Raw genomic sequence first — 23,570 nt, 5'->3', positions numbered from 1 at the left:
TACCTCTACTAGCATTATAATTATTATAACTACTTTGACCTTGTGCTTGACTTTGTCGAGGTTGCACTTGGTTGTTATAATTATTAAAATTCCCCGACATCCTTGTCGAGTGGGGCTTGGTTAAAGCCGCATGCGAGGCCTAACATATTGGTTATTGTACCCTTGAGAGGTGACGCGTTTTGGTTATTTCTCCAACCGAAGTTGGGATTTTGTCTCCAAGGGCGTTAGGTTCACTATTAATGGAACAAGCCTGTTCATAGGCTATAGGATGTGGGAGTCGGGATGCTCGGGGCTCAACAGAAACTACATGGATTTGAATTTACATTCATGACGGGGATTGGCTTTTGTTACAGAAATGGCCTCTACCTTTTTGTGAGGGATTCAATTAGAGTTTTAAGCTCGGGATCTGATTTAACCTCAAACATCTTGGTAGCTTTAGCTGTTGAAGAAGAAGAACTAGCGGAGGGAGCAATCGTCACTACCCCCGGTTGTTATTTCGCTTTAGTTTGGTCCTCTAAAAATTTATAAGCCTCGAAGCTCCTTTGCTTAAGAAACTACCCCCATTCATTATGTCAAGGACTTCTTTATGGTGGTGTAGAAGTCCTTTGAAAAAGGCAACGAACTAACGTGTCTTTCTCTAAGTTATGATGTGGACACTCTATAAGGAGATCGGTGAAACGATTCCAAGCCTACGAAAATGATTCATGAGGATTTTGTCGAAAAGAAATGGATCTTGGAAAGCATCTCATCCGTCTTTAGGGGTGGGTAAAAATGTTCCATAAACAATTTGAACAAGTTTAGCCCATGAGTCCAATTAATTAGGCTTTGGGCAGTTAACCAAGACGCCCTTATCGGCTAAGGTGAAAGGGAATACCCTTAATTTAATTTGTTCCGTACCAACCGTAGGATGGTGTAATGTTGTTAGGACTTGTTCAATCCTACACATGTGCTGATAAGGTTTTTCATGGTCTAATCCATGAAAAACGGGTAACAAATTAAAAATATTTGGAGGGATTCGGAAATCCCCCACTGGGTCTGCTAGAACGATGAAAGATTTGGGGCTATCGCTCAAGGCTTTGTAGAAGTCAGAGAGAGGAGTCTCTCTTTCTTCCGCCATTATATCAGGTGGTGTGTGTGAAATAGTAGCTAGAGGTGTAGTGGGTGGTATACTAGATAGACTTGATTGTTGATGTTGTTGTGTATTTACGTTCGGTGTTTTTGTTCGGCCAGACCTTAACCTCATACAAGGCTAAGACCAACTTAGCTAAACACGTCAACACTCCAAACAATTCTGATATACTAGTATAAACCTCTAACGAGGAGATCGCGAGGTGTGGAAGAAAGGAATACCGATTAGCGTCCTTGCTCTCTTATGAATAGCGTCTTGTTTACGCTTGTTCAGGTGTATATAATAGGTTAGAACACGAAAAATATGAAAGATCAAAGTTCAAATCAAACCGTCGAAATCGAAAAAAATTTGATAAAGTGGTCGAATTCGCATAGGTCGTGGTCATTTCGGTGTATCTTAGAATTCCAGAGTTTAACATGGTCGGCGCTCCACATAGGGGCTGCTCAAGGCTCGAAGGAAGCGAAAGCAAGACGCGCTTCGGTGTAATTCGACCCGAATTTTTCACCTCTGAAATGGACAACCACAGTATAAATCAAACAAGGGTGGGTGGGTGAAATGGGACTTTAAGAACAGTACTAACACTACGAAAACAATACAAAAGTGAAACTAAGATGGCAGCGGCGCCATTTGATAAAAGATAAAATTGAATAGTCTTACCTACGAAATAAAGCGATGAACTCTAAACGCAAGTAAAACTAAACTTGATCTTATGGGTCTATGTTTATCAAAGATTCTACTCTCAAGTCTATGAGATATAGTGGAGTAGAGTGATTCGTTCCACTCCTCTAGTCTTTCCGCATCTTTGTGTTTCTCGTGTAAGTAATCTAAACTTAAAGTCTAATGAGAGATTTACGAAAAAGGCAACTAGACTACGATGCAACTACCCACCTAAATGCAACTAGTCGTCGGCGATGGGAATAACTAAGGGAATGCTACGTTGATTCGATGATAAGGAGTTAGAGGGAATTGATTCCACCTTAACTTCGACTTAATCCTATTAACTACAAATCGTAAGTAATCCGAATTGAGCGCCCGCAGAACAATTGGTTCTTCCTAATCCCTAATTACACATGGCATTTCTACCAATTAATAACTAGCATGTGAGCGATTAAACCCATTCTCATGGTGAACTAAACGTTTCTAGAGTGGAAAGGAAATTACGACGAATCACGTTAATCGAATCAAGCTTTCATCAAGGCTTCTCAACCCCTCTAATGGAGGTTTAGCCGAGAATCATTACTTAATAATTTCGATTAAATTTAAACTAAACATGATATAAAGAATTGAAATTTACTTAATTAAACAATAATGAAATCTAATTTAATGACTAAAATGCAATAAGGACAGGAATTGAAATTGGATCTAGAAATGGAAATGACAAAAATCGAAGTTGATAGAAATACTACTTTATTGACCTAATCAAAATGAAGAACAAGATTCCAAGGTTTAATCTAATACAATAATTGGATTTGAAACTACACTTAATCAAAAACAATTAAATAAAACTAGATCTAGAAGCTATTTTAATGGCTACTTTCTATTCTAAGCTACTTTTATTTTCTAACCTAAAAATCTACCCTTAACAAAGAATTAAGCTTTTGTTTTTATACTTTCAGATCCAAAAATCGTGCATGGGCTTGGAGCCATGTTTTGGGCCAGAGAATCAGGCCCAAAACCCAATTCTTTCAGTCCAGAAAGGCCTCTTCAGCTGCAGTTGGCTTCAACAGACTTTCCGTCCACTTCTGCTCCTCTGATTGGGTCAAGGCTTAGACCATTGGAAAGCTCTTTCCGAGACGGTCGTTTTGACATAAGGTAGGCCCCATTTTGAGGTCTGAGTCCAAAGATATGTCCTTCGGAAGTTCTACTGACTTTGTGTGCTGTTTCTGCCCGCGTCGACTTTTCAGCTTTTGACCGGGCTTTTAGAAAGGCTTTGTCTTCTCGAAACTTGGCCTTTAATCACGGAACTCCTTAGTAACCAACCTTTGCTCCTTTATCTCGCTAAAGTGGCACATTTCTGCACATATTGGACTTTGAAGCCTGAAATGCATAAAAACACGTAATCAGTGTTAACTCTTAATTATTACTCACATAATTGGTCTAAAAGTATGACTGTTAAAGGGTTAAAACTATAGTTTTGGACTCTTATCAAGTATTCATTCGTACGTTATGTGGTATCAAAAGAGACAACATCCCCGAAATACTCATACTAGTTGCACTCGAGACCTCCCATCAACCCAGAAAAAGTTTACTGCAGTCCCATTTTGATCTAGATCAATAGCGTAGTAAAACTGGGGATTCTCGGCACTCTTCTGCATAAAATATTTAAGCACGGCAGTTGCATCACCTTCTTTAGGCATCTTTCTAGTCAAACCATAATGATGGTTCCAGCAATCCTTATTTGTAATGCTAACCCAACTTCTTCCCCACTAAAAACAGTTTAACTTTTACCGCCGTGTAAAACCGTGTTCACCAAAAATCCTAGCTCATACGTAGTAAAGTATGTCATTAAAAACGCTTCACTAAAAATTAGTATAAACAAATAATTGTCTATATCATTATGTTGATGATAGTATGTCATCCGAATAGTCCATAGCCAAGAAAGTATGTCATAAGTAACACCTTACGAAGGTACTATATAAAAATAACAATGTATGTGATTATAAATAACATACATAGTATAGTATGTCATGGAAAATATCATAGCATACCGTCATACATAACAAAGTACATACCCAACGCAGTACGAATGTATTATGTAAAAATAATTGTAAATCTGCTTTTAATTAACATACATAGTATAGCATGCTATGCAAAATTTCATAGAGTACAGAGTACGTGGTCTACTACCCAGTACATAAGAATTAAGGATAGTTTTATAAACAGAAAGTATATCATACTTTATGCCAAATATATGCAACTAGAAATGGCATTGTGGAAGCATGCGACATATGCAGTGAGATGTCAACGATTGGAGTTTTACCTTATAAAGTATGTCACTTAAAGTAAGTGACATACCGACCCGTCGATTTTGTAAGAAGTGACATAACATATAAGTATGACAGTTATAGTGTCATATCTACTCGCAGAGCTTATATAACGACATTATATGGACGAATGAATAAGCTATGCACAACACTATATAACAAAGAAAGTTTATATACGACAATGTATAAGTTATCCATAGTATGAACATTCATTGTTCATAGTCCAACAAGAGTATGAACATTCACTGTTCATAATTCAATGGTATGAACACTGAATGTTCATAGTCCACAAAGAGTATGAACATTCAGTGTTCATAGTCCACTAGGAGTATGAACACTGAATGTTCATGGGTCAATTTGAGATACCCCCCTGTTTGAGCCACTAGGAGTATGAACACTTAAACTCCACTATGTAGTATGGAGGACAATAGAGTAGCATTGAAGATAAGATAAGAGAGTGAAGATAAGATAAGGGTATAAAATATATTTCGACCAGTTATAAAATTTTGGCAGAGAACAACAAATTCTAAGAACATTCAACTAGTATACTGCATGGCAGTGGGGAGTGATCGGAGCTGCGAGGAGAGAGAGAGTTGGGTGAAGGAGAAAGGGTATTGGGGGTGAAGAAAAAATGAGAGAGAAGTTAAAGACAGAGACAGAAACCAACCAACTTGGTTTTTGTCCGCATACCCTTACGCTAAGATCAAGCTCCGCTCACTCGACAAGCATGAAAAATGTCATAACTAAATCAAAATGAAAGAGAGATGAACCTACTCTAAGCCTACGATGGTTGGCAATGAAATTTCTAGTGGAGGAGTTGTCAACAATGGGAATTGGTGGCACTTCATTACATTTTCTTTTTCGGGTTTGGTTGCTTGATCCTCCTCGTGTTCGTGGAGGCATGTTTAAAATGACGGTTTAGAACATTGATAGTTAGGGTTTAATGATAACTGTAATCTCCATGAAGTCATTGCTACATATGATATCCCAAACTTTATAAAAAATGTTATAAGAGAATGTTTGAAAAACAAAAGTTTGTGCAAAACGTGATTAAGAAACATTTGTCAGAGATTAAGATGTGTATTGGACTCTGGGTTGCTCGTTCCATTGCCAATTCACTAAATTAATGCAAGTTCAAACAAGTGCCAAAATTAGCTATAAAACAGATTTAGAGTACACGCAGAGAGCATCATAAACATACTCTGACTTGTGTTCACAAGAGAAAAAAAAATCTCTTTGCATTTACTGTATGACAGGAATATCCTTGCTAGTTCGCCAGTCCTGAATTCTTATTACGAATTAAGATAGCTTGTTCTAGAACCCATCAGTCCCTCATTCACTTTGTGTTGTAAAGGCAGCTGGTGTTCTTTTGTCACAACACAAGTGATAAAGCTCACCGGCCTGAAGCTCGATACGCCTTTGGTTCCTACCAATTAGAACAATTTCACATAACTCATGCGCACAAGGAAGCCCATACATACTCTTGTAAACACAACAACAACGAATTTCATCTGTCCCAACTCTAACAGACCTTATTAGCTCTTTTGCTATCAAATCCAATGCATCTCTAGAAATGTACCCTCTAAGTTGCACATATGTGTTTTGTTTGTAATGATGATCCCAGAGATTCAAGCTCCTATTAAAAGAACTTTCAATTTGTCACTTGGTTTGTCGAGATTATTAATCAAATTAAAGTTTGTGAGAAGTTACCATTATTGCTAGAACACAAATGCCTCTTCAAAGAGGAATGCATACTTTCAATTCGGTTATTGCTTTCAAGTACCAAAATGCATATGGAGATCTATCCAAGCCGAGACAAACCTTTCTTTGTACTTGAAAAGCCACCGGTCTTCTATGTATTCCACAACACCATAATGATCTCCGTACTCAAGTTTAAAACAACGAGGTGTTCCAAGTACTCAACTTTAGTAATGAAGCTGTTATCAACTGTTTCAACATAAACATAAATTGTTCATACTCAACAAATTTCTCAAATGTTTTTTGGCCTTTGTCTCGATGTTCCTCCCGATGTGAACTCGACACAAGAAGTGTGCGACCGAGGAAACACTATAGATATCGTGATTCATAAGTGCCAACTCACAATCAGTCGTAATTATCTTTACGTAAGTAGCTTTGTAGTCCGAATATCACTAACCTCTTCAAAACCCATAGGTAAGAACCTTCTTTCTCAATCTCCAAATACCCAAAAGCAATACGAAGAATGTCTTCATCGTGGATGTGAACCCAACAACTTCAAACAATGGCATCTTGAAGACATTCGGTCTTTAATGCGTGCAATCCATGACAATGACCTCGGGAAAACACTTTGCCAAATGAATTGATTGGGGATGTGCAAACAACAAATCTCTACATTCACATTCTTTGGATTATCCCTATGAAACTCGCGGTACCCAAATTCTTCTAAATTTCTTAGAAATTCTTGCATTTGGTTTCTTCCACTCAACCGAACCAACCGATTCTTGTGACGATAATTGTATAAAGTGCTTTTGTTTGACAAATTATTGTTATCTCTCGTTTCGTGAGGGGTAAAATTTCATCGCGGTTTAACACCACTCAAAGACAAATCTGAACAATCAATTTTTCTTCGCTTTTAACCTTCCAATTTAATGCACGACCTATAAGATGCTCCCCAATAGTATGATTATGAGTTCCACACATAACACTCAGTATCCATCCACCTTCGTTTCGTAATTCCCCTTTCAACATAAATGGACAACCACATTTCTTTGAACTGGATTGCCTATATTCTTTGGTTTTTTTGTTCAATATTTTCCGCTTTACGGATGGTCTAAATTTTCCACTCCTTTCGCAACTCAAGAAAACTCTAGGTCTTCGCCCAAGTCCCGAATTATCGGACCTTGATATCACAACCACAACTCCAAGCGGTCATACCAACCGTCGAACACCATCGGATCAACGAGTGGACGATCTTGAAGACCTGCGTAAAACCCTTGATCTTAGATACTATTGACTAAAAAATTGTTTTTGCTAAGTTATTGATAAAATAAATAAAAATACAAGCTTTCAAATTACATTATTACCTCAATTGTTGTAAATGATTCGGTCATATCGGGATAGCTAATTTCAACATTGTTGTAAAGTTCATCATCGAATAATAATTTGATTGCAGTAGTGTTAAAGCTGACTCCATGTCACTTTTAACACTAATCAAAGTTATCATTTTGATTTTATTTTGGAGAATTTATCTTGAGCGTTGCTTCCAAAGACATGAGTCCATTCTTAAAGTGAAAATTTGGTAGGAATAACAACAATTTTGTGGGTGACTCAAGACTAACCTAAGAGAACAACATAGGAGGGGAGAAATTTCAGAGAGCATGAGTGGTAGGAGTGTTCGTGGAGTAGTAAGAACGGTGAAGAGCTCGTTTGAATTACAATGGGGTGTGGAGAGAGTTATTTAAGGTTATAATGGTCATATTAACAAAAATGGGGTGTGGAGAGAGTTGAGAGTTATTTAAGGTTATAATGGTCATATTAACAAAAATGGGGTGTGGAGAGAGCAGCACTAGTTTTTTGAATAAATTTTGCCGTGTGTAGAGACAATCGAGGGGTGTGACGAGTATTACTCATAAGTTAATATTTCATAGAGTACAGAGTACGTGACCTACTACCGGTATTGCATTGTAAAAGCATGGATATATGTTATAAAAAAATTTCATATAGGATGTAGTATATCATACTTTATGGTATATCGTACTCATGTTCTATAAACGAAAGTATATCATACTTTATGGATGGTACAATAAAACAATTGTTTAAGAGGATAGTATGTCAATAAGAGTTTTATACGTTTGGTAGTAGTATGTCATAAGCTACAATCATCGATATATATGACTATATGTCATACTCAAATGTTATGTCACTTTTTTATAAGCTAGGTCAATAAGAGTTTTTTATACGTTGGGTCTCATAAAGTTTAGCAATCACAATTAGATATATGTCATACTCGAATATTATGTTACTTTTTATAATATATGCTAGTATGAGTTTTTACAGATTGGTAGTATGTCATAAGTTCTACAATCACTGATATATATGATACTATATGTCATACTCAAATGTTATGTGAATGTTGATAGATATGACACTATATATGTCATATTCGAATGTTATGTCAGTTTTTATAATATATTCGTTTGGTAGTATATCATAAGAATCACAAATAGATATAACACTATATTTGTCATACTAGAATGTTATGTTAACATATGACATATTCTCTGCAAGCGCTCCAACCTTCTGTTATGTTCATAGTCCAATTGTGGTATGAACAAAGAATGTTCATAGCTCATGACTATGAACAATCATTGTTCATAGTCAATTGTGGTATGAACACTCATTGTTCATAGCATTGAGTGTTCATAGCTACCGAACTATGAACAATCACTGTTCATAGCTACCGAACTATGAACAATCATTGTTCATAGTCGAATTGTGGTATGAACAAAGAATATTCATAGCTCATGACTATGAACATTGATTGTTAGAGTAATGCATGCGATATCTAAACATACGGAAAGTAGAATTGTTCATAGTTGGTAGCTATGAATAATGAGATGTTCATAGTCCCTTTCTCCCCGCATTACAATCAAGAATTGGTTTCTTAATCTCATTACTGTAATTAGTACTAATCAGGCAAGTCCTCATCATACGAGGAGGAACCAGCAAGTATATTCACAATAATTTTAGATCTTCCGACCTCCTAGGAGTTATGTCATATAATTTTAGATACTCACTGATAGATATGACACTATATATGTCATACTTTCGAATGTTATGTCACTTTTATAATATATATATCGTTTGGTAGTATACTACAATCGAAGATAGATATGACACTATATTTGTCATACCGAATGTTATGTTCTTGTTTATGGCATATTCCTCTGTTCATTTGTAAGAACGAACAGATCCATTTATGAACTGACATATGTCTGCTGATGGTCTTGTCTCATGGTGAGGGACAACCCCAACATCCCAAGGAGAAACAACAGAATATACAAACAATGCTTGTCAATATAACGTATAGAATATTGCTCTATTTCATTGATTAAACCAAAGAAAATAAGAAAATAACACCATAGATACCGCTACAAAATAATTTAAAAGCCAATCTTGAAATCTTCACCATTGTGCGATATTACAAAAATCTTGTTAGAAGATTAGCAACAATCGCTGTTCTAAAGCTTAGCAAAGATTGTACTCCCTCTTTCCTAACGCCAACCATCCGTAATACGGAAAAAGACTCTCCCGTCGTCACTATAAAACTTTCCAACATTGAATTTCTCCGAAACCTTCCTCCCAACCTCATCCATGGGAAACGCTATAAGTTCAACAGGTGAAAAATAGTCACTCTAATGGTACAATCTAAGTTTAGTTTACTCCCTACTAGAAAAATTACGTCGGTAAAAATTGTGTCATACCTTCCAAATCAGGACACCTACACTTTGTGTGCTCCGTAGATCGACACTTGCTACATTGCTTGGTCTTTCAAGATCCTCCTGCTTCATTACCAACTTCCACTACGCCCACCAAACAAGCAACATTACTTTGAACCCCATGAAAATAACAAACAAGAAACATTTTCTTGCGTTTATAAAAAGAAGATAACGCGCAAAATTATCACTTACATCCAGTATCTCTATTTAACCCATCATCATCCTCACTCACATTGGCAACTCCTGCAAAAGAATTTCGACATAGTTGCGCTTAGCACTTGGACCTGTAAAACAGTGCACCACAAGAAAGATATTGACGAATACAAATCAGAATCAACAAACTTTTGTAACTATTTAATGTTAACAGACAAGTGAAATATGGCAACGGTATAAGAAACTTACCCCCATCGTTTGGATGCAAAAGTGGACATGTGGGCCTTGTGTGCCCGACGATACCACAGTGGCCACACTTCTTTTTTCTTGTCTCATTCTGACCTTTCAATCTACTACGTTTATGCGGCCTACCCTTCGATTTTACGTGTGGTGGATCATTAACAAATGGACGATGGGCGGTTTTAGGTGGGGTGAAAGGCATCTCTACCTCGGCGGTGCCTTTAGAAGACGGAATGCCATCCATTGTACTACTTTTCGGTGGAATATAAGGCATTTCAAAGGGAACTTGTGGATTTTGCCTTGAAGCTCTAGAAAAAGATGATAACATGGATTTAAAAAACTTCACTGTTTTTGGTCACGTTTGAGAGGCCCACAAACATATCTTCTTGCATTTCCCTATAAGCTCATTGTGACGAATAATGGAAGCGACCGCAAAGAAAAACTTGGATCGTTATTTGGAATGACAGATTTAGCAACTTCGTGTCCATCTCCTTAAAAAAAGCTCACGGGGGTATTTCACGAAGGTCCTCGTGTTTTGTAAACTGAAATGATATGTCTACATGGAAATCCAAACGGTGAAATAGCCCACATGAACATCTAGCATCCCGCTCTAAAAGGTTGTATTCCACACTCGTCGTTTTTTGCCTGTTCGGATGACGGTGATGGTGTATACACAAATATTGTCACCCACATCACGTTTATCTTCTACGGTGTACATCGATTCCTCCCGTGAATCGCTTCATAAAAGCAAGAAAAGCAGCTTCGAGTATAGATGGATTACGCTTTTGCTTTGCATATTCAATCAAGTGGCTACCAATGAAAGGCGTCGTCATAGTCCTTACCCTCTTCTTCGTGCTCGGTGGACGGATATTTGCAACCTGCCAATTCCATTTTCCCAAATAGCTCAAATAGCGCGATCGGGGCTTAACATGATGTCTTATAACAGAGTTAATAGACTTCGCAACGCGTTGGTTGCTTCCGCGAACCGCCAAAGAACTCACCATGAAGATAACGATTACGCCCTTTCGCCCGTTTCTTACGTATCTTCACCACCCATGAGTTATGACTAACCCATTATTTTTCCACTAGTTGTCTCCACCTTTCTTGAACTCTCCCGAGAACATTTCATAAACATAATAGAGCTGAACTCATTTGCAAATCCGGGATTTTGACATTGGTGATGCAATTTTTCAATACGTGCCAAGAGCACGGCCCGGTGTTTCGAACTGGAAGAATAGATTTCAAAGCTTCACGAATCATTTGCGTCACCATCGGTAATGATCGATTTAGGGTGTTCACCACACATTCGTCAATAAATGATTTCAATACCCACTTATAAGTGTCGCCGCACTCACTTATGATCGAGCAAAACCAAAACTATAGTGCGTAAGTGGTTGTTGATTCCAAACAAAACACAACGATTGGCATCTGGTAATCGATTGCTCTCAGACGTTGAATCAAACAACAACACATCACCAAAGCTACTGATAATCCGGTGGGAGGTGGAATCCACCCAAAACAGCCCAAATTAACTGCCCACTCGCATTTAACTCATAGTTGTAATGAAATAAAGGATCTAACTTCACCTTGTCCTCTAAGTTGGCAAGCAGTGTGTTGGCGTCGCCATCAATACAGCGACTTCTCCTCTCTTTTCCCATTTTGTTATACAAGTCTGTTTTCGTAAAACCAACATTAAGGAAACCTCCAGCTATATATGCATAGTGACCCATCACTTGGCATTTACGAACACTAACATCATTTAGGCACGTAGCAAATTCCAACGCTTCTAGACTCATATTTCTATGTGACCGAAGAAACATTGAACTCGGATACCGTACAAGTGGATGTGTGTGTTCCCCAATAAACTCTTTCACAATCCAAAACTTTGCTTCAGAATCAAAAACAACAACAATGCAGGCTTTACAATTGAACCTAGTGGCCTGTCTGGGTGTTCTTTTGGGTGTCATCGATTGGAGTTTATCTGCATGTCGTTGACCTTGGGATGAACACACAAATCTCCGCTTAATAGCAACTCCATTTGGATGAATTCTATAAACATCCTTACGAACACTAAAGCCAACTGATTTGGCATACTCATTATAAATAGTGTAGGCCTCGTCCGAGGTCTTGAACTGCATAGATAAAAATGTTGCTTTGTCTTCTATATAAGCCCTATATGTATCGGACTTCAAAGATCGCTATCACTACTGTCAATATTTTCATTCTCCATCAGGAAAACAGTTGATTCCACATCCAGAGAATCACTTTCATCATACCCAAAACTTTCGAAACATAGACTTCTAAGAAACTCTTCATCATCATCGAGCCTTATTCGATTCGTCATAGGAGCGCTACCTAAATAAAGAAAACTTTTTTTTAGTACAAAACGACCTAAATATGAAAAATTCTAATGTACCTTAAAGAGAAGAGGAAAGATTAAATCGACTTGAATTGATTGGATGATAAACTAACCTCAATGTTCGAGCGTATTCAACCCGCGTGTAGTGTTGTTGGTTCTTTGTCACTCTTTTTTGCTCTACTTCCTTGCTGTAAACTTTAGATAGTGAAAGAAGTAAATGATTGACCATGAATTTAAGAAGAGGTGAAAGGGGTGAGAAGATTTGGGCGAGCAATCTAATTGAGAAGAATAGAAAATACGATAAATTGGGGATGAATGAAAATATGTGAAATGCCAACGCTACCCTTAGGTGGGCACTTCGGTTACGGGTTGGAAAATATGTGGTCAGGAATTGTGGGTAGCCATACATCACGCGCACTGAAGACACCCCCAAACCAATAATACCAAACCAAAAAAACACCAAGTAATTTTTGGAGCAATATCAAAATTTCACCAAGTAACTATACGGTTTTGCCAAAACCGCGCCACTAAAGCCCAACTGAGAGGCCCAAGCCTACACGGTTTTCAGAACACCGCATGCTACTTCTATATAAATAGCTCCAAAGTCGTGCGGTTCAGTCACTTTTACCTATTCTCACAATTATAAAACCCTATCCTTAGTTGAAAAAAAAACAAAAACCTACCTAAACTCTTGAAATTTTATATGGATCCTTTTGAACCTTTCGACGGTGATGATTGACAGTACACACATGACATTGGTGATGGGGGGAGAAGCACCCGAGGAAGTACAATACGGTGGGAGAGAAGAATCCGAGGATGTCGCGCCGACTGATAGACATCTGTATGTACTGGAGTATCAGATGAACGACTTTGATTAGCAATTTGCACCTGGAGAAGCACTTGATATGGAAGTTGTGTCTTCTACACGTGATACAAAACACGTGTTGAGTACAGTGGCTAATACTCATGTAATTAATTAGTTTTGATTAAATATTTTAAATATTAATTAATTGAGTTGGACCAATTAATTATTTATCTTATACGCATAATTTTTTTCCATAATATCAGCATGTTATTGACTACCGAGTTAGATCGGCTTTACATGGTGTTAGAGAGTGGTGGAAGGTTATTAAGAGTTTGGATGAGTTTGTACATATTAGAGATAGTATTTTGTATACACCTTTGGGTCTTTTGGTTGATGTAGATTATGAGAAGGCTGATTGGGCAATGGTCATAGCTTTAGTAGAAAGATAGTGGAGTATAACTCATACATTTCATTTCCCTTGTGCGGAGTTAGGGTTCACACCACTAGACTTCACTATGATTTCTGGGTTGAGTATCGGTATAGGCCAACCGATACCTTTTCATACAAATTATGAGAATATGGATAGTATGCTTATGAGTTTTCCTCGTTTGGGTGCGGATGCTTATGATTATTCTAGTATTAAGCTATCTCATATTAAGACTGCATATATGGACCCCCTCTTAGATCCTGATACACGAGCGGAGTTAGCTTTGACTGTTCTACCTGGTAGTGAGGGTGCTGATGTATATGTTAGGGCTTTTTTGATGTTTTGATTGGGCATGTTACGTTTCCCAATGGTCATTCTCTGATTTAATCGAGATATTATGCTTATGTATCTGATTTGCATGCTATAAGAGATTATGACCTGGGTAGCTCAGTATATGCCACATTAATAGCGGCGTTATATAAAGCTTCACAGACATTCGAAAGTAGAAATCCTCGATTCTGAGGATTCCGCGGGACTTTTAGAGATTTGGTTTTATGAGTACTTTCGAACTCTTTGTCCTAACATAGACATGATTGCTAATACTCGCCCTAGATTTGGTAGTTGGTCAGGACCTCACTTGACTGGTAACAGGGGGCAAATTAGAAATAATGTATGTATGGCTCGTGCTCAGATTGATATTAGATCATTGTCATCTATTGAGTGGAGACCTTGGCGTTTGTCTCTCGTCTTTGACGATCGGTTAGGCAAAGATGCTTGTGTGTTGTCCGTCCGCGAGTTGTTTTCTGCGACGTGATTGTATGGTTTGGTACTATGGCGACAGATGTTAGAGGCAGATGACTGGACGTTATGGAGTTCCATGTGCTCCCATGCTAGATGTTAGTGATGCGAAGTCGTGGGATATTACTCAAGTTCATGAAGTTCATGCCAGTGGTGGTCCTTGGCCAGATGCGTCTTCTTTTGTTGTTGAGCAGACTGCTGATCAGTATTATAGATGGTGGAACCATGTCTCCCTGGGTCCGTTGTTGCCCCCTGTTGGTCGGGCTAGCAATTTCGAGTTTGTAGGCCTGGAAGGGATGAGACGTGAGCTACGTATTCCTCATCCGCCACATCCTGTTTACAACCCACAACCTCTAAATGCATATCATCAAATTCTCACCGTAATCCGCGGTAATCCTCGGATGTTTTTTATTGTGTGGACCTGATGGGGAGGTTACTTACATTTCCATTCCTGAGGTGCCTCGTGCTCGTTGCCATAAGTTAGAGCCGCAGATTGATCAATATACCACGGTGAGTTTAGTTATTTTATTTTTCTTATTAATTATATATATAATATGTACTCACAATGTATTTTCTTGGATTTTCAAGCTGAGATTTGAGAAAGATATGAGAACCAGATTTGTATGTTTGATGGGATGAGGAATGCAGTCATTATAGCCAAGAAAGGGAAGAGGCATATTCTCAGACATATCAGCAATCCCAATCGTGCGTATGACGAGACTTCGAAAACGCGTCACGAGAATATTCAGAGATGTACACGCAACAATATCAGGGATATGAGGAACTTCAGGCTGAGGTAGTTAACCTTCGTGCAGATCTTGATTCACAATTTGAGGCTGAGGTAGTTAGGAACTTAGAGGAGCAACTTAGGAATATCCAAATAGAGAGAGGAGAGGGATCGAGTGGTAAGGGGCGTAAGAAGAGAGCTAAATAAATTTGATGTAATATAATAGGTTTTGGATAATTTTGGATATTATATGATTATATCATAATCATAGATTTTAGACTGCATAATCATAATCATAGGTTTTTAATTTCTTTAATTTTTTCGATTTTGAATCACAATTTTTAATTTCTTCAATTGCACAATTATTAATTTCTTAACTTCTATGCAAAACTCATAATTTTTTAAGTTCTATGCACCACAGTTCTAATTTTCATAAAAAGCGCACGCGATTTTGCCAACACCGCCCCTATAGAAGCCCAAGCCCACGCGGTTTTGCCAAAACTGCAAAAAAGTCCATTTAGCAGCCCAAGCCCACGCAATGTTGGAAAAACCGCGTGAGATTTGATACAACATCAAACCTGGAACCAAATATTGGCCGATTTGGTATTTGGTTTGGTGTTTTTTTGGTTTTTTCATCAATATATAGCTCTCCTGAAGTTGAAAAAACACCAAATTAGTGCTAGATTGATATCACTCCTAAAGATGCTCTAAGATAACACGAATTGGATTTTTCTCTTCACTATTGCTTCGTTTATAAGAAGAGTCGAAAATTGTAACTGCTTCTATCCCCCATAAGGAAAAGGAAATATTGAAACATACACCATTTGCTTGGCAGCCACATCGTAGTCTCAAACATCTTGTACACTTCTCTACACTATATGATAGACTGGTATTTAGGAACCCCTCTCCACGGTCGAATAGGCAATTTGTAATCTCCCCCTCAATTTCAAAACACCTTCTTTACAAAAATTAGAACAAATCCCCTATTTATTAATAATTTAGAAAAACCTCCCTAATATCACTTAAATTATATAATTATTCTCAATTTCCCTCATTAATATTAGAACAAGCTCTCTTTTATTAATAATTTAGAAAAACCTTTCTAATGTCACTTAAATAACATAATTATTTCTTATTAAAAAAATAAATGAGCCTTTCCTACATAATTACCAATTACCAATTACAATTAGAATCCAAAAAAATCACGTTAACTATCGAACTCGAGCGACGGAACTTTAGAAAAAAAAAACCAATGCGCAACATGGTTTGCATACTTGTACTCCTTGATTGACCGAGAGTCCCTAGTAGCAGTGCGGAATCAAAGATTTGGAACAATGACAGCTTTCAGGGATAGAAAGATTTTAGAGCTCTTCTGAAACGTACATGTTTACGACTAAATACAAACTTGAAGAAAACTGCAACCCTGCAAGAATATAACTAAACAGCTTGTTGCATAACATGTATAATCAAGCCATATTAATTCCTATAAAATACATAAACACGCATAGTCCGAATCAAAATATGATTACTATCTGTTCACCACCACAGTAAGAGGTGGCAAAACCACTGGGTGGCTCATGATCCTCGTACCCTTAAAGATCTGTCCTCCCCATATGTGTGTGCTTCAGTTCTGAACTGTTTAAGCTGTTGTAGGTCAAACCAATGGTGCCATCCAGAGCTGTTTAAATGTCATGTAAAATTACTTATTGGATATCCTTCAAGGTCTGCTCTCCTGCCTATCTCTTTCTGTATATAACATGTTTAAATTAAAGCTCATGATAACATACAAAATGCAGACATGATCATTTATATTGCTCTTGAGCCAAACTGCCAATAGGCTGTTCATTGGAGCAAACCGAAAGAAAAAATAAAACATGAAATTCTAGAAAAAGTAAAGCTAACAAATTCAACATAATTGGTTCTGACAGAACGTGCACAACCAAAAACTTTCTTTCATATGGTGGTCTCAGTAATCACAAAGGGAAATCTTAATGTCGAAGTACTGATTTATTTACCTGTATTTCTGAAGTGATGACCCCGGGGCACTCCTGAAATTCAAGGAAATCATAAGAAAAAAGACTAGTTATTGTATTCCAAGCTCCTCCAGTTTGCAAGTGAGATAGAAAGAAAGAAATATACATACCTTAAAACATATCTCCTCCCAGTTCACCTCCTTCCAGGTTTTCATTTCTATCAGTTCCCATGAACTGGGAACTTGAATTTTTTCCACATGTTGTACAACTCTCAAGCTATCTGCAATGTTTTAAAGAAATTAAGGTACTAAAAAGTAACGCTTCTGTTTTCCAAAAAAGTTATCAGTATTCTTTTACACAATAAAGTATATCGACCAAGAAATTAAGAAGAATACCATACCTTCTAACCTTCCTTCAATTTTTCTCAGGGTCCATTTGTTTGATATGTTACAATGGAAATGGAATTGAAGAGCAGGGACGGACTATATATGGGGCATGGACCCCTGCTCAACTTTGGAGGAAAAAATATGCAGTATGTAAGTAATATTAAATTAGGCCTACTTTCCTTAAGGAAACTTAACAATTAACTCAAGCCCATTTTGCTATAACAGCTCTTATTCCTTACAACTTTAAACAAAACCCAGGTATTTATAACAGTTAGCTCAAACCCATGTTCGTATAACAGTTCTTATCCCTTAAAAGAAATTAACGTTGTTATAACAGTTATCTTCAACAACTGGCCCTTTACAATACCAATTTGGATAAAGATTGTAGACTTATCAAAGCAGCCTCAAAGGACTTAGCTTTGTGACAAGCACTGTGGGAAGCCAATGTTTTGATCTAGCTATCTCCAAGAAGCAAAGACTTGACTTTCGCGACGATAATGTGTCGAAGTGAATGCGTAGTCAAAATTCCCTCAGTTTCATAAGTTTGGTGCTGGAAATAGAAAAATAGTCCCTAATGGTTATGATTATCCTTGGACTCCTGCAACGTGCACTTTGTGCAACATATTTGGGCACACGAATGCAAAATGTTTGAACCTAGGTTACATTGACACTCTGTATCGGACACGGATAAGATTTGCCGGACACGGCAAAATATCAAAATTCAAGATAAATTACATGCAATATGTGTCCGACACGGACACGTGGATACGTATCCAACACGGATTTTTTTCAAAATATGGCATGTCCATGTAACCTAGGTTTGAACAAAGCTGTCGAAAAATGGACCCTAAAGAACACAAACTTCAAAGCTACTAGTACTTCGAAAAAATGGACCCTAATGAACACACTAACCCAGTTATCATCATATAATTGCACAAAGCTACTAGTACATAACATACTTTACGTGAGACCAATCTTATACACATAGGTTTCAGCTAATCTTATCTACTGCTTCTTCTTTCTTTATCCCACTCAGGTACACAGATATTCAGAAATTCCTTTCTAACGTCAAGTAATTCCTGTAAATTTTTGCCACCCTGACAGATCATGTAACCTCATTTTACAAAGTTCTGAACATAGATGTTGTGAAATTCTGAACACAGATATCATACCTAGATATTATGCAATTCCTTTCTAACGTCAAGTGATTCCTCTAAGTTTTCCTTATAAAAGAAGTCAAAGTGATATTTCTTCAAAAATTTACAAGTCCAACCATATCCTGCAGATGGACTGGTCTGTGCTAGCAGACTGCACCTAATATGACTAAGGTTGTGTTGAATAACTATATTCATCACTCAGTCACAACAGAGTCACGTAGGAAACTATATTTTTAGGTGGGGCGGGGGCATGTTCTATCTGCATTGGTCAAGCACTTAAGCAGCTGTTTTTTTTTTTTTTTTTTTTTTGGGGGTGATCCCTTAACTTATGGAAAAAGAAAATGCAAAGAGGTGAAGAGATTTAAGTTCACTTGTAATAAAAGCCTCATTCCATAATTTACGCTGTGACCAACATGGTGCAACTTCTCGAAATGGGATTCCTCTACTCTGGCACACCCTGTAAGAAATCAAAATCTGAAACTAATAAGACGGAAGTGCACAAGTAGTGATATTTTTTCTTAGTTATGGTTTCAATATTGGTTTTCCGAAGAACACTTCACAAAGCAAGCAATGACCCCATTTTCCTGCTCTGTGAAGAGAAGCTGAAACTAGTGCACTGATGGTCCAAGACTCCAAGTGCATGGAAAAAAAAAGGAGGGGGGCTTAGGCTGTTTGCTTGTAGGCCCCAACTTTTTCTCAGGGTATGCAACTAATGGTGGAGAGCTTCAAGAAAGGTTTGGACTTATTTTGTCCGCCAGTCGGGTGTTGTTTGGGTTACTCCCCAGTCGCGGAAAGATCTATTAGGTGCTTGGGTAATAAGGGTGCATTCCTCAAAGAGTTGCAAGATGTGGAACATCCATGTGTGATTATGTGGGGACTTTGGAGGAGGAGAAACATGAGACAACTCGAGGATAGAGTGTTGTCAGTAGAGGAGGTCATCATCTCAATATAAGTCTTAATCTTTCTCTGGTCAAAGGTTTGGGAGAAATGGAGGGATACACCTTTTGGAATGTTTGTGTTCTGTTGGCAGTCTTTGCTTCGCATGTTGTGATTAGTCAGTTTTCTTGTATTCTCTTTGTTGTTTTTTCTTTCATTGTTTCGTTTTCATGCCTTGTAATAGGGTATCTCATCCTAAATTCTTTTTTTGTATAAATATAAAACCTCTATTTTACCAATCAAAAAATAAAATAAAAATAAGAGCTTCATGAAAGGGCTTCAAAGAGATAGACTTACTCAATGACTAGCTGGCGTATCACACCTGGAAGGACACCATCACTAAGAGGCGCTGTCTGAACTTCAAAAGAATACCCACTTTTTGAATCAGAAAGATATTGCTCCGTGACATCAGTTTTCTCCTGTACATAAGTTTTAAAATTTCCATGAAGAATATCGTTGTAATTCTCCCTTTTTTGTTTTTGTTGGAACAAAAGAGTAAAAAGTAAAAGAGCCAAGAATGTGCTTCATTTTAACTCAAAGCATGACGTGATTCCAAACTTCAGTGTCTAGTCTGCTTAGATGAATAGTTGTTGTAGATAGTATCATTTATGAAAGACATTCTCTCTTTGATCAGTACGATGTAGTACTTTAGCATATCCAATTTAAAAGATGAAGTACGATGACATGTCCTAGTAGTACGAGGTCTAAAGAACACATAAACACAGGAACACCCAGCTATAAAAAATAAAGTGAAAACAGTGTAAGTAACACATGAAACGGTCCATCTAGATACAAAGTACTAAGGTATGTCTCACGTCTCATCTTGCACCTTCAACCAAAATAATAAGAAGATAAGAACCCCCCGCATAGGGGGTGGATCCAGTAGTCCCGATAAGGGTGGGTAATTGTTAAAATAAAATTGGAAACACAACTTCACTACTATTTTGTTTTATTTTTTATTTTGTTCGGAGGGGGTGCATCCCTGCCCAAACCCTCCTAGATTCGAACCCTGCCCGGCATAATAATATCCTCCTCTAATATGATTCAACTTCTTCGAAAAGTTAATCATTAAGCGCTCTACTGTAACGTGATTCTATCAATAACATGATATATTCTAATAAGATGCTTGAAGTAAAATACCGAGCAAAACAAAACTATATTAATATAAGAAACCACACGGAGCAGTAGACAACTAGCAATAGTGAAAAAACAATATACTGCACAAACCATAGTTAATAAGCGTATCTACCAAGTATACAGACTATAAAACATCACCTCAATAGCTAGTATCCAACATTGACGAGGACGAAATCCACAATAACAACAGTCTGATAAATTTAAATAACAAACAGACAAAATCCTATTCCTCTCCAACTACAAACCCCAGTCCCCTCAAGATTGAAAAAAGAATCGTATGCCAAGTACAATGACCACCACTTGAGTGTACTCTCAACTCTCGAGAATCAAGATCCATGCCGCTGGTAGCTACACCTGGACTCATCCAATACACCCCTAACAACTCTATGTAAGTACTCCAGACCTTCCACGAGTGAGGTAACTGACAAGGTTATGATCCACAAACTTGCCATCAGAACAACACAAAGGACAAAAATTAACATTGGCTTCGTTAAAATGCCATTTCTCACATTTTATGATTAGAACTCAACAAAAATATGCACACCACACAAAAATAAGAACTTCAGAAGGAGCTCTTGAACCCCAAAGGACTCGGTCAGGGAAGTTGAGAATGGGTCTAGGGCAAGGTGGGTCATTCCATGGTCCAAAATATCTGAGCTACAATTGATTCATCATCCACTAGTGGTCTTTGGTACACATGCATAAGACGGAAGCGATCTTTTAGGGTTTTTAACTTAATTACCCTCTATACTGAATATATATGTGAACAGATATTGAGTTTTGAGGAAGCTGATATATCACCAATTCTCATTTTGAACCTTGGTCCCAATGGAGATTGATTCCCTAGACAGTAAACTCCAACAAGGGTGATATGGTACCCGAATTCAACAACTGGAAAACCCTAATAATAATTAAACCTAACAGAACTAAGGAGAAAGAGGTTGTGCCGTGTTTTATAAGGGATGAATCATGTATTGACCCAATGCATTTACAAGGTGAAATCAAAACAGTTCTCCAACTCAAATAACCTACATTCAAACAAGCCAAGCAAAGAAAACTAAGTTTTGCAGGATTAAGTAAAAACACTCACCTTGCAGCAGACAGCAAAGAAATTTGTCAGACAGCCTTCAAGTATCTGATCACCATCATTTGACAGCAAGAGCTCATTTGTTAACGGAGGTCTTAGTTTTTCTAAACTCTTTCTCATACTGCCTAACAACAAAGAAAGTAAATAAATACATCAACACACTTAAAGGAATCAAAAGATGCCAATCAAAAAAAAAAAAGGAAACAAAAGAAAAGTGTAACAGAGAGAAACACTCACGTTACCCATTCAGAGAACTTTGCCCTGGCGACTTCCCTCCCATGACCTACAACAGCTAAACGAGCACCATTTTCTTTAACACCAAAAACGAGTGGAACATAAGTACCAACATGCACACAAACATTGATAGCCTTAGAAATCCTTGTTTCTTCCGTATCACCCTCAACAATAGAATCCAAATTGCTTACATTCCCACTCACAAGACTTGTAATAGCTAATTCCTCTCCACCACCTCTTTTATTCATCGAAATCGTCATTACTTTTCTCAATGCATCACTAACAAGTGGCCGCATAACCGATTCCCACGAGGAAGATGAGGCGAAAAAGGAATTAAATGGGCAAGATTTGGACAGGCCGAAAAAGAATTCGGGTCTGGAGTTTGCCAAAATAGTAGCAGACTGAGCTATTCTGCGCATATGTCTGTCCCAAAACAAGATACAAGAAGCGGCATTGTGTGTTCTGGTAGTCGTATAAGCACCTGATGAAGATAATTAATATATAAAAATAATAAGTAAGAGAATTAAATTGTATTTGTTTGAGAGGTTGTTGTTTACCTGGATTAGTTTCTAGAAATGTAGAAACTTGAGGAACTTGAGTTTGTATGACGTCACCATTAATCACCAGAAACCTGACACAACTCGATGACGACATCTCCTCCTCCAAAAGGAACTAGTAATAAACTGCAAAGTGTTGTTCTGACTTCTGAGACCCCAAGTTTAAGTAATTTTAAAAGGGCCACTTCATCTGATTTGAGGAGTTGTTGTTGGGGGTATTTTGGATCTCTAGGTAAGTAAGTTTTGTTGTTGATTAATAGTAAGAGATGAATAAATTATTGTACAATATCTATATTTATTGTTTTCAAATGGCAACAATATCTATATTTATTGTTGATTAATAGGATTGGGTCGTCATAATTATTTCGACGGCCTACCCAATGAAATAACTCTGGAAATTCTCTTTCGTCTCACCACGGAGGATCTCTCAAGTTCGTAATTGTGTATCCAAGTTATTCTCTTGTTTTCTCAACTCCTAAACCTTGTAACCCTAACATGTTTATGATATTGGGCAATACGAGGATGCTCAGGATCAGGTTTCTGTGAACAAATATATAAATGTAAATTTGGTTTCCGTTCTTTGAGTTGTGAATAGATGGAGCGTATGTGCAGACACGGCTAATTTTAAAGAAATTTTTTTGGTAGAGAAGCACGTAGAATCTTAGTTTGTTTTTAAAATTTGGTCACTGAGGTTCTTTCAAATTTTGAGGAATTATTCAATCCTATGATCGAGGACTTGTTTGCCACTTGCGTTTATTGCTAAGATTTTGAGGGCGTTTGATGAACTGAAAAGAGCTGATGGCAATACCAGTAATAGTACAAAATATCCCGATATATCCCGATATTTAGAGATATCTATTCATATTCCAGAAAAAAATATATAAATATCACGATATGTTCAGAGATATATACGACTGTAAATATCAGTGATATTTCAACGATATTTGTGATATTTGTGATATTTGGAGATATTTGGAAATATTTTGTGTATATAATAATTTTAT

The 23,570-nt window shown here is 37.4% G+C and overlaps 2 protein-coding genes across 11 annotated transcripts; both read right to left on the bottom strand.

Annotated features, from left to right (window-relative positions):
• Positions 1-11,464: 11,464 nt before the first annotated feature.
• Positions 11,465-12,121, bottom strand: LOC147511160 (protein FAR1-RELATED SEQUENCE 5-like). Its single transcript, XM_086598376.1, has one exon. It carries the CDS (start codon positions 12,119-12,121, stop codon positions 11,465-11,467), a length of 657 nt encoding a protein of 218 aa, XP_086454502.1.
• Positions 12,122-16,441: 4,320 nt separating this feature from the next.
• On the bottom strand, positions 16,442-23,298 carry LOC147511159 (D-aminoacid aminotransferase-like PLP-dependent enzymes superfamily protein). 10 transcript variants are annotated; one of them, XM_086602921.1, is made up of 8 exons: positions 22,567-23,298; positions 22,013-22,490; positions 21,779-21,896; positions 19,849-19,970; positions 18,987-19,072; positions 17,243-17,352; positions 17,115-17,147; positions 16,442-16,845 (listed from the first exon to the last, which is right to left on the bottom strand). In XM_086602921.1, the coding sequence occupies exons 1-8, from the start codon at positions 22,661-22,663 to the stop codon at positions 16,789-16,791; spliced, it is 1,101 nt and encodes a 366-aa protein (XP_086459047.1). In that variant the 5' UTR covers positions 22,664-23,298; the 3' UTR covers positions 16,442-16,788. The 10 variants fall into 10 exon arrangements, 8 of the variants coding, with proteins under 8 accessions (XP_086459047.1, XP_086459048.1, XP_086459049.1 ...); XM_086602922.1 differs by having other exon boundaries at positions 16,442-16,777; XM_086602923.1 differs by having other exon boundaries at positions 19,029-19,072; positions 22,567-23,292.
• Between the last annotated feature and the right edge of the window lie 272 nt (positions 23,299-23,570).

Source organism: Coptis chinensis, chromosome 3 (genome assembly GCF_015680905.1).
Source record: "Coptis chinensis isolate HL-2020 chromosome 3, ASM1568090v1, whole genome shotgun sequence".
Lineage (NCBI taxonomy): Eukaryota > Viridiplantae > Streptophyta > Magnoliopsida > Ranunculales > Ranunculaceae > Coptis > Coptis chinensis.
Note: the sequence above shows the minus strand (reverse complement) of the source record. Positions and strands in the feature narration are given on the sequence as shown.